The sequence below is a fragment of the Emydura macquarii genome, unplaced genomic scaffold, assembly GCF_026122565.2.
Source record: "Emydura macquarii macquarii isolate MOO-44397 ecotype Brisbane River unplaced genomic scaffold, CSIRO-AGI_Emac_v2 contig_691, whole genome shotgun sequence".
Lineage (NCBI taxonomy): Eukaryota > Metazoa > Chordata > Testudines > Chelidae > Emydura > Emydura macquarii.
Window position 1 is genome coordinate 4819756 of NW_027130828.1, and position 15488 is coordinate 4835243.

Below are 15488 nucleotides of genomic sequence, written 5' to 3' on the forward strand. Positions count from 1 at the left end.
CCCACACGGGGGACCCCTGTGAACCCCCCTCCCAGCTCCCCCACACTGGGGATCCCTGTGAACCCCCCTCCCAGCTCCCCCACACTGGGGATCCCTGTGAACCCCCCTCCCACACACTGGGGATCCCTGTCAGCGCCCCCCTCCCCCCGCCGGGACTTCATGCCCTTGCGTTGGTTGGTTTCTCGTCTCTCTGTGGTGGAGCGGAGCGGAGCGGCCCACAGCGCCGGCAGGGACGCGCCGCAGGCGGCGGCGGGCGGGTCAGTCCGAGCCCGAGCCCCGGCCAGTGGGAGCCGCTCGCCGGGCCGGGCCGGGCTCCCTGCAGCAGCCTGGGGCTCAGGTAAGGAGGGCGGCGCGGCGCCGGCGGGGAAGAGCTGGGCCAGGCCGCGGTCTCCCCGCCCGGCCCCGGGCTCGGGCGAGCGGAACCGCCTTGATTCCCCGCGGCGCGGGCAGGGAGAGCAGACCCAGCCGGACACCCCCGAGACACCCTCCATCCTCCCCCCGCGGGCCGGGGAGCTGAGCCCCCCACCGCAACCGATCCCCTTTCCTCGGGGCAGGCCGGGGTCTTTGGGCCCGCCCCACACAGCCCAGTCCAGGGCCCTGTCCCTGGTGCAGCTGCAGCGAGAGAGAAAAGTGAAATCAATGGTGAAATCCTGCCCCCCCAGCGCTCAGCCTGACTCGGAGCTGTCTGGGGTTCAGTGTGTTAGAGGGGAGGTCAGACTCGCTGATCTGGTCCGGCTGTGGCCTTAAACTCTGTCCACCCCCACCCCTCTTGCCCCTGTTGCAAAAGGTCTCTTGATGGGTTGTTGCAGCAAGAGAGTGGCTCTCTCTTTGCAGGAAAGTCAGCAGTGGGTTTTTCTGGCCCACTGATTGAAGTGGTCCACTCCTTCCCTCTCCAGGAAAAGCCCTGTGTAGCACTTGGTCTTGGAAAGTCCCCTTTATAGCCCGTATAGAAGCCAAAACCGGTTTCTGTTACACATTCTTTAGGTAAAGCATTTGTTATATGAGACCCTGGGGGAGGGAAATTGATGGAGGTGTGGGCCAACCCAAAAATAATGCAGCTGGTATCCAGCAAAGGCAAGCCATTGACTTTAGCAGAATTTAGCTCTCTAGCCTCCTTAATAGATTACAAAAACATCTCGTTTGAGTTAATACTCCTGAATGCAACTGCATATTTTCTGGACACTGTTGGTGCAGGAAGCTTCTTCTCTGCAGTTTCTACTGTATGGAACAACCTTCTTTTATTTTGACATCTCACTGACTTTTCATCTTATTTCAAATCTTAACTGAAAATAGCTTTTTGATACCTAGGCCTATTAGATTCTCCCTCCCTCTGTTAGGAGTTTTTTTGGTTTCTTTAATTAATCTTTACTGATATAACACATTTAGGGATACAATGCGTATGCAAGGTACCCCACAAACCACCCCTCCCCTAAAAAACAAAAACAGTACAATCTTACAGCTGTTTACATAGGCAAAACTCCCAGTGAAGTCAATGGGAGACTTTCCAGCACAAGAACTACAGGATATCTAAGCTAGGGGACCCATCATCACAGTAGCTGGTCAGAGCCTGTGTGAGTTTTTAGGGGAGAAAAAAATTGCACTCTGTTCTTTGAGTTAAAAACATGATCACTGATTCCTTTTTAAAGAGGATTATTAGTTAATAGTTTCTGCCAATGTCACGATTGGTACCAAGATAGGTTCTTCTGTGTTAGTGCAGTCATGAGAAAAATGTGATTCATAAGGATACTATTATGAATTTATATTTGTTCAGGTTTTATATGTAATAAAACCTGAATTTTCCAAACAGTTCTTGAGTCCTCCAGAGGTGGTGGTGGCCTGATTTTTTCACAGGTACTAGCTCTCAGCAGCTTCCATTAACTACAGTGGAAGTTGGAGGTGCTCAGCATCCGTGCAAATAAGGCCTTATGTATCTAGTGGCTAGAGCATGGCATTGGTTGTTAGTGGACTTGTGTTTTCTTGGCTTTGCCTCTGTCTTCCTTTGACTGTGGAAAGTCACTACACCTCTCTGTTCTGGAGTTTCCAGATCTGTAAAAAGTAATCAAGACAAACTTTGGGTGAAATGGGAACTAGAGGTCTGAGACTGGGGATTTACTCTACAGGAAATAATTCTGCCATGCAATGTTGACCAATGGTATTATAGTTCTAAAAAGACAGAAATATTTACTTCACTCTGAAAACAAACCTGAAAACTATGCAAAGACCCCCTGCTTCCCCTTGATTATATTGTATCTATTTTCATTTTGTGATTCAGGGGAATTTTAAATCTGTACAGTAATTTCCTGCTGGTACCTAGTCAAACCCCACCATGACACTTAGTCACGCACGTCAGCTACAGATTTAATTAAACAGATCGTTAGATTACTACACATGTTTGAAGTTGCCTTGCGGACTTTGATGCTCAATGTAGTCTTTCACATCTAAGAGAGCGGGTGTCTGCTTGTTTCAGCAGTTAGTGTGTTCTACATCTTTCACAGCAGTTTCCTTCAAATGGCTGAGAGGGCCCCCCCAGATGGCCCTGGCTCATCTCCTGACGAAAATGAATTTCCCTTTGGTTATCCCACCAGCATCTGTGAGAATGTGCCTGATCACAAATACCTGTGCAGCAACTGCAATAACGTCTTGAAGAAAGCCCAGCAAACGCTGTGCGGGCATAGATACTGCTCGGCTTGCCTGTCGTGGATTGTACGGTAAGGTCTTTCTAGAGGGGACCACGTGATAATGGATCTCTGCTGAGAAGACAGATTTCAAGTGGCAGATTCTGTTGCTGCATCCCTAGTAGGATGATCTGTTATAATATACTCAGTAGCAAGAAAGTGCTAGAGAAGAGTTTGAGAATGCCTGGGATGTTGTAGAGTAGTAATTTTGTCATCCCTGTATACTTTAAGTTACAGTGGTATTATTATCAGGGTTTATGTCTATAGGCTTGGCGTGTGGCCAGAATTCCTGGGTTCTCTTGGCTCTGCTGCTGACTTGCTGTATAACCGTATGCAAATCTCTTTACCTCTCTATATTTCAGTTTCTCTTCCCAATCTTTAAAAGGGAGAGAGAATCATATTGACAGCTCGTAGGAAGGCTACTGTGAAGTTAATTTAATACTTGTAAAGTGCTTTGCAATCCTTGGATGAAAGGTGCTATGAAAGTTTAAAATGTCGTTATTATTTTAGAATATTATAAAGTGCACAATGTAAAATTGGGTCACTGCCCAGTGACGAGTCAATCTTCAAAACAAGCTCAGCCTTTTTGCTTGGAGATAGATGGATATTGTTTTGATTGGTTAGCTGCTTCTCCTCTCTTATCTTTTAAGTTTATACCATGATTAAACTGTAACAAAAAAGCTGAGTCAGTCAGCCAGCCAGCCAGACACACATGGTTGGGAGGCCAAAGTACTACAATGTAATGGCATTTTACACAGCATGAATTTGGCCCCGTGGGCTAAATTCTGCTTGCTCTCACGGGTGTAAATCCAGACTAAGTCTTCTGCAGTCCATGAAGTCACTTGGGACTTGCACTCCTGAAAGTAAGAGCAGAATTTGTCGGGACTATCTTCTCATGACAACATTGTAATGCAACTGGAAGCTGAATCAAGCAAACCTATTAGTAGAGTCAGAAGGCAGTAATCTCCTTTTCATCTGGTCAGAGGGACACTTTTCTGCCAGGTATCTTGAACTGAGCTAATATATGACTCAGGTGGATGGTAATTGCAGCGTCACAGAAGTGCTTGCCTCTTCCTGAGAAGTTTTGGTTTTCCCCTTTAGTTGCACAGTTTAAATGATAATTTAAGAAATATTTCAATTTAAAACCAAAGCATTTTGTGACTGCGTTACTGGAAAGTATGAGGATACCACTTTAGAGTTCATTTCTGCACGAGCTATGCTATTGCCCTTCATGTGTACACACAATAGCCAATTTTACAAGTTAACACAGCAATGAAGGCCTGTGGGAATGAAGAGAAGATTGAACCCTGAGATGTATTAAAAATCTATCCACCTACCATAGAAGAAAGGACATCACTTCTATGCTTAAAATACTTTAGATTTCAGGTTATTGTATAATACATGGAGTTAGTGCCTATTTCAGTGAGAGAAGTAGATTCTGGCTTTGTAGAGAAGAATAATCATGGCGAATCAGATTTTGCTGATAGATGATTAAAAATTGTGGACCACATCAAAGTCCCATAACACTTTTTGCATTGTCTTTCAGTGGGACCAAGATTTGGCCCTTTCACCATATAGTGTGCTGACCTTGAGCAGAAATTAATACTTCTATTTTGTTTTGTTTTTGTCATTCTTGAAACAGAGGCACTCTGAGCTACAGCTCATAAATCATTGTTTATTTTTTCAATTTTTTCCCCACCAGAAACAATAAAAACCCAATTTGTCAGAAATGTAATGCAGAGGATCCTGGAACTGTAAATGAAGGAAGCTTACTGACAGAAGAAAGGGTATGTTATCATGTTTGTACTAATGTATCACTTATCTTTGTGGACTAATGCTAGAGTCACTAAAGTACTATTTTTAAAAGAGGAAATAAAAAAAAAAAAAAACCCGATAGTGACTGATTCCAGCTATGCATATTAACCTGGACACCTTAACACCCTGGATTTTCCCTCAATTCTTGATTTAAAACAAAAATGTGTGGATATAAGCAGCGCCTTGTGAACTTCACCAAGTTCTACAACAAGAAGCCCTAAAATGTGCTGCAAAGTTCATGTATTCTATTGCCATGAAATACCCTTCATTCCCATCTTCCCACTCCCAAACACACAGCCTCAAGTATTATTGGTGTTATTAATTAACATCATATTGTGGTAGCATCTACAAACCTCAGCCAGCTTGATGCCCCACTGTGCTGGACAAAAATGTATGCATGCCTTAACCAAAGCAAGCCAGGGAATAGAGGAAAGCAGGAGACAAAACTTTATCTGGGGCCAGTCCAAAACTATGAAATTAATTCCTCCAACAACTAAGGGCCATCACAAACCTCCCAACTCTCCACTCCAAGTGTAAGGCGCGTTTCTTTGACCTGCCTTCTCTAATATAAACACATAGCAATAGATACATTTACATACAAAAAAGCCAATATCAAACCAAAACACTCCAATGCACATGCTTGTCCCTCTGGAGAGAAGATGAAAGAACAAATGACATGTGACAGATGTTAGTTAGGTTACCTAACGCATTTCTGGAAGGTGGCTCAGATAATATGGGGATGAACGTGGTACAAAAACTTATATAGAATAGACTGGACAGCTATGTTGCCTGGAGACCATAGTGGGTGCCAGGTGGCCTGGAGAACATAATGAAAACTTCCTGTTGAAAGTAATCAGACAAACATATTCATTGACAATTTTTTCCATCCAGGGGTTTTTTGTTGAAAAATATTTTTGACAATGAATATTTTCACTATATTTTGGGTTTTGGCTCCTGAAATGTGCTCAGAGCAGCTTGGCTGAGAATCTTTTTTCACCCATGTGTGCCACAGCTGGCATTAGTGGTTCAACTCCCCAGATATCAGCTGCTGCACTATTCTCCAGGGGAACTATTTCACCCTACACTGTGGCTACAAACTGGACCTTAGCTCTTGCTCCTAGACCCCCTACTGCCTGGTTTCATGGAACAATGCAAGAAAGCATGCTCGGTAATCCAACTAAATCTCCCTAGCAGAGAACGATGTGGAGCAAAAGGCAGCTGCAACCAGGTCTCAGTGGGGAAAGGAGAAAGAAAACCAAGTGTTGGGTATAAGGCACCCAACAAATGATCATTTTGAGATAAAAAATGTGCAATTCCATAGGATCTTGGAAAAATGTCCAATTCTGCAGCAAATTCCACAGCTACTGTATTGCAGAGTGCATGGGGCCCAGGGTATAACTTAGGTACAGCTAAATCCTTTTGTACTGCTCATGATATTAATCAATTCTGTGAAAACCTCAGGATTTCTCTAGTGTGGGACTCCTATAAAACCATTAGTGGGACTTTCGGCAAACCTGCAGGTGGGATGTGGTGACCGAGGCACCAGTCCTATCAGCTGATCCACATAGGCAGATCCTAATGCCTGCACAGAGCCCTGAGGAAGTTCAGTGGGATGTCACACAGGCTTGAGGGGTCTGCTTGTGAATCAGCTTCAGGGTTGGGATTTAGAGTTTGTAAACAGCGTGAATAATAGACTTCTTTATAGGTTTGCTCTTTTGTCCCTTATCAAGGCCTCCACTCTATCTGTCTTATGTTTTTGTCAGACTTTGCTCCCATATACTGTTAGTTGGTTTATATATATATAAGTTATCCACACAACAAGAGCTTATTCCATGATCTGTTGCCGTGGTAACCCTTGGCTTCCCCGGCCCATGCTTTCTCCATGCACCCTTTGTTTGACGATCCTTGTTGTGATACAACTAACGTAGGGTCTGGTACTGAAAGGCGTTGAGCATCTGCATGACTTACTGAATTCAGTTGGAGGATCTGAGAGCATCCACCTACACCCGTTGTCATCTCCTACACACTGCTACGCAGGGGGCTCACCTGGAACACTGTACAGTGGGTGCACATCCCCACGTGGCTCCCCCACATCTTACCCTCCATGTGCAGTAGAACTATATGGGTTCCACTGTATAGGAATCCTCCTCGGTTGCATAGCGACAGGCTAGAATTGACCATAAAAGTCTTAGGCCAGATTTAGTTCTCCTTTACATCCAGGCAATACATGGTCAGACGCTGATTGGAAATCAGAATGTGGGGCCCAGTTCTCCAGCCAGATGCTTATACTGAACACTGTTATCCTCAGTGCAGGTACCAGGGGGTAAATGAGAGCAGAATCAGACCCATCCTTGATGAAAGTCGTGGGGACTAGCATTGGTTAACCTTCTTACCTTCTCTGAATGGAGGTGTGCTGAGATCCCCCTGATTTACGTTTGATTTGCCTAAGTCACTGGAAGAGTTTTGACGGTGTTGAAACAAGATATAAAGTATTCTTTCCATGACTGGAGTTATAAATAGTGCCATGTTGGAATTTTTTTTTCAAAATTGGTCAATAAATTAAAAACTTGATTTGGAAGGGGTCCAGGCTGAGACATAAGACTTGTCTATTTTTTAAAGTAATTTCTAAATATCCTTTGTGTGAGCATTTCTCTGGCATGGAACTGACTGCCTTGAAAATTTCATGTTATCAGGATTTTTAATTTTTGGAGAATAATGTGCTAACAGATGTTCAGTGACATCTACTCCTCTCCATCAAGTGGAGACTGTTAAAGGGTTTACAAGCCTTCCATTTTTCTTGCGCATAAGAAGATACGGCCCCTGTGTTTTTTATCTGAGTGGTACCAGGAAGCTCCCAATGTCCTATGTATTTTTAAGGTTATATATACCCATGAGATTTTAATATTACTGTTTTCTTTTCCCCTTCACTTTGTCTCCCAACTATTAAACCATAAAAGACATTTTTCCATGGTGACAAGTGTATCAAATGATTAAGACATTTCTGGAATAAGTAAGATGGTAGGATTGGTTACTTTTTAATAAAACTTGGCTTTATATAAAATGGGGACATGATCCTGAACAGTATCTTGCTGGGATTTCCCACAGTGATGAGAGTTTTTCCTGTAAGATTTTGGTTTAGTCAATGAAGCCAGACGCGTAGAATGATAAATCCAGGATTTTAGTTTGCTCTCATTGCAGAGAAGAGAATAGCTGTGGCATTTGGATCCGGATCAGAACTTCTTCCAAGTTCTGGAATATATTCAGGTCTGGAGCAGGTTGGTTCAGGCTAGTCTCTCCTTCTCTTAAGACAGAAGTCATCCCTTGTGCAGAGTATGGTGTGGTATTTTGGCCTTGTGGTATCCTCCTGCACGGGGGTGAATTTCACCCTTAGTCTCAATACTTTTATTGGTTCTTTAAAATATTTGGTGTCCATAAATGTGAATGCTTGAGATGAAAGAGCTGTCATGGCAACTAAAAGCCTTTGCTGCGGAATGAGAGTCAAACCAAAGATTTAGTGCAATTTCAGTGCTATGAACATTATTGCTTTCAGTTGGCCAGAATGATAGAGAAGAGAGGGCTAACCATAATATAATAAAATAGATAGAGAAAACACTGTTTCTCTCTCCTTGAACTTGATTCAAAGCCCCTTGATATCAATGGGAATCTTTTAATTTACTTCATTGGGCTCTGGATCAGGCACTTTAGCGAGGGAGGGGAAGTTCTGTGTTGGTATTAAAAACAACGAGAGTCCTGTAGCACCTTAAAGACTAACAAATTTAATTTCTTCAGGCATAATCTTTCGTGGGCTGCAACCCACTTTGTCAGATTGCTATTGGTATTGCTGTTGACAGACTTTCCATAGATGTTCTGGGGGGCGAGAGTGAGTGGTTCAAGTGAATGATCATTTGAGGGAGAGGCCTGCACGGAAAAAAAAAGAGCTGAGGACTCCCCTGCCCTTTGCACTTCTTTCCTTCACGCACAGCTGCTTTACTTGAGCTGTGTCCATAATGATCAACGAGTATGAGAGTGAAACAACACAGAGGGCACATATACCATTAGAGAAACCCATGTGTCACCAGGACTGTCCCTCTGAAGTTAGATACATTTATAATAGTCGGTTCTGTAATGTCAGGAAATTCTCAAGGTTCTTTTTGTTGTTGACATAGTAAAAAACCCACTGTGGGGTTGTTAACTTGCTTTTTTTTTTCTTTGGTTTTGGTCATTTTCCAGCAATGCACTAGACTGAAAGCTTTTAGTGGCCAGTGCTGGCTGGTTCAAAGGAATAACCATATTGTATTTAATTGCACGGTACTGTAATACTGAATTAAAATTCTTCGCTCATTCACACCTGTGCAATCCACATGATTGCAATGCAGAGTCTACTACAGCTTGTATATTTAAGTTCTGTTGAAGGTGGCATGGCTTAGAGTGCTGAGTATGGGACTGGGAGCCAGGAACTCTTTAATTCTGACTCCATTTTTGACAATGACTTGATCCGTGGCCTGGTGCAAGTTAAACAGGGTACTCATATTTACATATCTCTCTATGTGGTTTGATGGTTTACTAATCAATGTAAAATGCTTTGAAAATGAAAAACACTGTGTAAATGGTAAGTATTATTGTTGAAAAACTATGTTCTTAAGAACCTGGACATAGAGTTTGCAAGCTGTCATTGTTTAATAAAATATAGACTGGATTATTTATTACAAGCAGACTGAAAATTGAACAGTAAGCATCTATTTAAAAATGTACAGACAGAGATATAAGTGTTCTAGTTTTTCTAGGTTTTTTTTTTTCATGGAAGAGATTCCACTGAGACTTTTATTTTTAGTTCCGTTTCCAAGCAATGGCTGATTTCCATACCACTACAGGACAATTTATGACGTCAAATGCACACAGACCCAAGCACAGACCGCTTCTCTTGCTTAAATTCACGTATGTGTAAGAACAAATAAGGTCAAAACAAGACAAGTAAGGTCAAAACAAACAGCATGAAATATGTTTGTTTAAAAAAAAAATACAAAAATCCAAGAATGTGACTATTTGTTAACTAATTAATGTCATTTTCAAGGACGTGGTTGTTGAAAGGTTGCTTGTACTAATTGAATCTACTCATTTTTCCCCAGAGTTGGTAGAGTTGGTTTGTCTAAATAAAAGCCTGACATTTCAGGGTTCAGTAATAATGTAACCAATAGTCTACCAAAGAAAGTGTAACTAATTAATCAGATAATTACAGTTATGAGGGCACCGTTTGTTCATCCAAGAGACAGGGAACAGCCATGCCAGAAAGCATCCATCTTCCATTAAGTCTGGAATCCTGTCTCCAACCACAGCTAATGCTGTATGCTTCAGAAAGAAAGTGTAAAACGCCCATAAACCTAAATGCGCTGTTCTTGTCCAAGGAGGAGAATTCCTTCCAACCCCAACTAATGATCTTCTTATGTCCTATAGCATAAGGATTCTTAGTGCAAATGTTCTAGAGCAAGTAACTAGGAGTTAAGATTCCCGAGTTCTGCTTCCAGCTCTACTACTGACATTGTATAAACCTGGGTAAGTCACAAAAGTTCCTGAAGCTCCAAAATACCCATCTGTAAAATGGCTATAAAAAGTAACCTCCCTCTCACAGGTGCTAGACTTAATGTAATTTTGCCCAAGGAACTGAAACTTCAGAGGAAGCAAGAAAATATCTTCCAACTCCTTTGCAGAAGTTACAAGGACAAACGAAGGCAGAAAGTAGTTCTCTAGACTATGTGCGACTGAGCAAATATTAACAAGCTTGGGACCCGATCCTGCAGCCTTACTCAAGTGAATAGTCTCATTTACTTGAATGGGATACACGCATAAGCAATGGTTGCAGGATTAGGCCCTATTTTACCCGTTTCATCATCATCATCGTCGTCGTCGTCGTCTTCTTCTTCTTCTTCGAGTGTCATAAATCAACTGCATTAGTGAAAAGGGCTGTCGGAATAGGAAGCATTCCAGATTTTTGTTTCAAGCTGATCAATAATTCCTCCTCCCCGCCACAACAAAAAGACCATGATAGCTAATAATGAGTCCAACCTTCATAAACTCTACCTGCAGCTCAGAAATTAACATTGTCAGTGTTTGCCTTTTAGGAAAGCTTGTTGGATAAGGTGAAGAGTCCGCAAAGAGAAAAGGGAACGGAATATGACAGCCATCTAAAGATATTTTATATGTAAAGTAATATACATGGATTTTTTTCTAAAATGAAAGGACTCAAATAATTTGGCAGTTTACCAATATTTTAAGGCTGTTTTCAACTTCTGACAATGCATTGCTGGTATATTAATCGTTAAGAAGATCTATATGTAAATGAGTCTCACAACAGTAATTGTCACTATTTGATAGTTCTTTAATATTGGTTTGACCTGTATAGACAGAACTAAATCATCTTATCTTCTTACATGGCACCTTCATTACTGGAAGTTTGCAGCCATGGTAGCCCATTCCATAGGATCCTCTGCTAATCTCTTTGTAGAAAAATAGTCCTTTTGATCCACCCAGGATACCACCGTATCCATCCAAGGTCATCTTTTTCTGTCTCATGTTCTTCTGTTGTCAGCTTTCTCTTCCACTGCCTGTAAATATGCATTGCCCACTGAACCTCTTAAAATGTGCCCTGAAAATGGAATCTTTCTTTTAATAAAATCTCTAACTGGTATTTGCTGCCTTCAAATAATCTCCAATACTCTTAGATTGGTTACGTGGTCTATCCTTTATATTTTCAGAATTCTTCTATAACACCATAACTCAAAGGATTGTAGTTTATTTCGATTGTTTGAATGTCCATGTTTTAATTTAACACAGACCAAAATGTAAGTTTTTAAGAGCTGGAATTTAGTCTTCAGATTTATGTCCTTTCTCATCAGATGTTTATTCTTCCAGAATGTCTCTTTTACTCTTACTATTCTAATACTGACTTCAATATCTAATTTTCCCTCTTCTGTAATGATACTCATAACAAGTCTAAAAAGACTTTGCGGAAGGACCATGTTTTGTAAAACTATTTATAACACAGCTTGGACAGTACAATTACAGCATGAACATTAATTGTTACAGTGTGAGGGGTGAGCCCCTCAGTATTTTCGCTTTTCCACAGTTTGTTGACATTTCAGTCTTACAGTCGTTACAGTCCTGATCTCTTCTGAACTGGTGCCTTTTTTAATTTACATTGATTTTATGAAATGAGCAAATAATCTTGTTACCTGGGCTCACGTATAATGCACAGGTTAGAGTTTTGTTATTGTTCTATTGTTTTATAAGGATTGTTCTTGGGTTAATTAAAGGTGGGCAGGGTAGAGCACTGTTTAATATACTGTAGTGATCAAGGGGGAAGAAGTAGATGTGTTGGTGGAGCTTTTCCTTCTCTGGTTTCTATGATTAACTCTCTTAGATGTGAGATATGCTATCTCTTAGTGATATTGTAGGTTGAAGGGAGTATTTTTTCTCTAGAGAAAGAAAGGAAGGCTGCTTCTTACTCTCGGTATAGTGATGAGCTATTTCATACATGCACTCACTGAAGGAAGACTAGTAACCCTCCACTGGGCTTTCCATATTTTGATCTGTGGGGAATCTGCAATCTTCCATATTGTGTTCTTAATACTTTTCTCTGTTTCACTGTGGCTATTTTGATTGTGCAAGATGTGATATTAAAAGGTTGCGGCGATTCATGTTATATTTATTTATTGCATGGTTCTTCACAGCTAATGCAAGAAAAAACTATATAGTGCTGGAAAAAATACATGCATATGGTTTGCATTTCTCTAGGACTCTAGGCAAACTAAATGGAAACAGTTAGAGTTTGAGAGGGTGAACCCCCTCTGCTCCTCATTCAGATTGAGTGTTAAATCCTCTCTGCAGCAGGCAAATGAGGTGTTAATGACCCCAATAATGAAATGCCTGCATTAGAGTGGCATGAGGTAGTGCCCTCTATAGTCAAGGTTCTGTCAGCACTTTCATTGCATACTCCTCTTTTCAGATTTCTGAGCAGGAAAAAACTTTTATACTGAAAGTTTTCACTGGGAAGGGCATATTTTTATTTTTAATAAATTAAAATCAACTCAAATCATTTAATTTTTGAGTTTAAGAAATAAATATTGGATTTCACAATCCTTTGGCCTTTTCCTATTTATTCGTTAAAATAAATAATATTTTTGCAGAACATTAAACGTAAAAGAAAAAAATCAAAAGGTTTATCAAGCTCTAAAGTCCCAGCCCATTTTCATCTCATAGCTACTGTTTGGAGTATTTTATTGACCAGTGTTTAACTGCTTATTTTGTTTTAATTTCCAGGCTTTCAGTGATGCTGCCATTAATAAAGAGATTTCTGAACTCAAAGTGCACTGTGGGACTCCTGGATGCAGTTGGTCTGGTATCATGAAAAGTTTTGAAGTAAGTTTTAAAGACGATGGTTTCATCTTCATATTGTGTCTCATAAGTGTGCAGTGCGGTTTTGCCAATGAGAAATGAACATAATGTCAGGAAGGCATGTTCCTGTCATTTTGACTGAACATGGGGATTTAGGACCCGAATCCACAGTCTATCCTTATTCAGCAAAGCACTTAAACATGCATATCTTTATGGATCTTAAGCACATGCTTAAAGTTAAGTATGTGCTTAAGAGCTTGCCTGTACTGAGGTCACAAAGAGAATGAGAAAAGTTAAGCATGTGCTTAAGAGCTTGTCTGTACTGAGGTCACAAAGAGAATGAGAGAATGAAGCCAAATTTCTCAGTATATATAACTGTACTGAGCTTCAGTGGTGCTACATTGACTTACACGATATACATATCCTTAATCTGGTGATGAATGAAAGTCAGTGAATGTCTCCCATTGATGTCAATAGGGTTTAGATCAGACCCAAAGCGTTCTGAATGATGGTGAAGTGTACATTACAAAAATGCATGTATGTGTGTTTGCAGCCGTGTCGGTCTCAGGATTTTGGACAAAGTGGGTGAGGTAATATCTTCACCTTGAATGGTCCTTTGAAATATGTGTTAACTACTTATGCTAAACCATCTGTTCCACCTGTGACACTCTGAGTAAGTTTTCCAGACCTGAAGAAGAGCTCTGTGTGGTTTGGAACCTTGTCTCTCACCAACAGAAGTTGATCCAATAAAAGATATTTACCTCCCCCTCCTTGTCTCGCTAAAAAAGCTTGTGCTAGCTATAGTTTCCTCCAGTAGATTTAAGTATAACATTATGGGCAAGACCTTGTAAGTGTGAGGGCGTCTGTAGCAGTGTGATTCTTTTCCACGACATAAGTAACCCCTAGTGAAGCCCATAATACCCTGATCCCCAAATTATTATTAGGAGCAATGTGCTTAATATGGTTTTGTAAGAAGAACAAATCTCCCAGGGCAATGTTTGGGAGGCAGTGCTGGTGGAGATATTGACACAACAAGGGAAACAGAAAATAGACTTTGAACGAAAAACTTAGCTGTCTATTTACTTAGTACATTACAGTCACACTTTGACTATTGGTGTGAAATGCGAAAGGTGAAATACCTAGACAGATAGGGTTTTGGAATCTGCTACATGTACAATAATCAAAAAAGAAAATTCAAGCCAATATGTAAATAGCACTGAGGCGGTTTGACCCTCTCTGCGTAATCCTGAGGACAAAAGAGGCCTTCATAGTCAAATGGAGCTGTCGCTGAGGGCTTCTTTGCACCACCAGTTTATAAGCAGAATGTGTTGTGCAGTCAGTCTCTTTATCTGAGGAGCTGCAGAGATGCTGCTGTCATGTTTTTTCTTTATTTGCTAATTTTGCACCAAATTTCTGTTTGTTCTCCATTAAAGAAAAAACTACCCCATTTTGCTCAGTGCCGCAGTTCTGAGAGTTCAGAAGGTGCCAGGTCCTCTCTCAGCATGAATACACAGCAAAACGGATGCGAAAATGAAGCGTGAGATTAAAATGGGCATTTCTCAGCTCACTGCTGGGCCAGTCATCTTGCTTTTAAAAAAATCATTTGTGACACTGTCAGTGTGAGAGCCTCAGTGAAAGAGACTGTAATAAACTAGTTTTATTCCTGCTTCAACACTGGATGAAGTATCAGAAAAATAATGTGAAAGGCCCAATGCTGTGTGGTGCTGAGCAAAATGTGCTGAGTGCACCAACTCCCTCTGGAGCCACTGGTACCTTATCAGCCCAGGCCTTAGTGCCTAGACAATAAACATTTTGTATAAGTATTGAAGATTTAGGGACAGATTCTCAGCTGGTAGAAATCTGCATGGCTCCTTTGACATCAATAGAGCCACACTAATTTACACCAGCGGAGAATCTGGCCCTAAAGTTTTTATTTAGACATTTAAGACAAGTAGATTGTATATTCAAGAACACTAATTATTTTAAAAGCTGAGCCAGATTACAGGATTTTATAGAGAACTTGGGCACAAGCCCCTTGTAAATTATTGTTACTCTCCATTAAAGTTGTGTGCTGGAGACTGTGACAGAATGTCCTTTCACGTACCCTGCATAGAGGTGTAGGGCTATTCAGCTGGCTCACCTTGCCAGCCAGAACAGTATGATTTCATTATTGCACATTTGCTCTCTGACTAAAGGAGATAAAAGTCAGGGAGTGTCTAAGACCAGGAGATAGGCTGGAGCTCAAACTGCAGGTCTTGCAAAGGCAGACCCTTGAAAGAGCCAGTTTAGGAGAAAGCTCACACTAAGCTTTGTGAGTGTTGTTTTAAATTAAGAATAAAGAAAAGCCCCAGGAACGAGAGGTGAGTTTTGGACGTTAACCTCACTGTGGCTATGTCAACACTTGGAGCTGGAGACGCTTGTGCTGGTTCTTATCAAACCTACCATAACTACAGTATTATTTTTAGTGTGTGAGTTTGATGCTAGTGCGAGTACATCTACTCAAACTGGGAATCACACTCCCAGCTCTAAGTGTAGCTACATAACCTGTGCGTCAGACACTGGGGTGGGGAATTTGCCCATTCACAGAGGCCACATGATGCAAAAAAGGGT

The 15488-nt window shown here is 41.3% G+C and overlaps 1 protein-coding gene across 1 annotated transcript in view; it reads left to right on the forward strand.

The window, feature by feature from the left end:
• The first annotated feature begins 283 nt into the window (after window positions 1-283).
• The window catches only part of TRAF1 (TNF receptor associated factor 1), a 30544-nt gene continuing 15339 nt past the window's right edge, over window positions 284-15488 (forward strand). The window contains exons 1-4 of the mRNA XM_067541795.1: window positions 284-337; window positions 2499-2708; window positions 4378-4462; window positions 12804-12902. Of these exons, the coding sequence (XP_067397896.1) occupies window positions 2509-2708; window positions 4378-4462; window positions 12804-12902 (384 nt within the window). The 5' untranslated portion in view covers window positions 284-337; window positions 2499-2508. The remainder of the gene's footprint in view (window positions 338-2498; window positions 2709-4377; window positions 4463-12803; window positions 12903-15488) is intronic.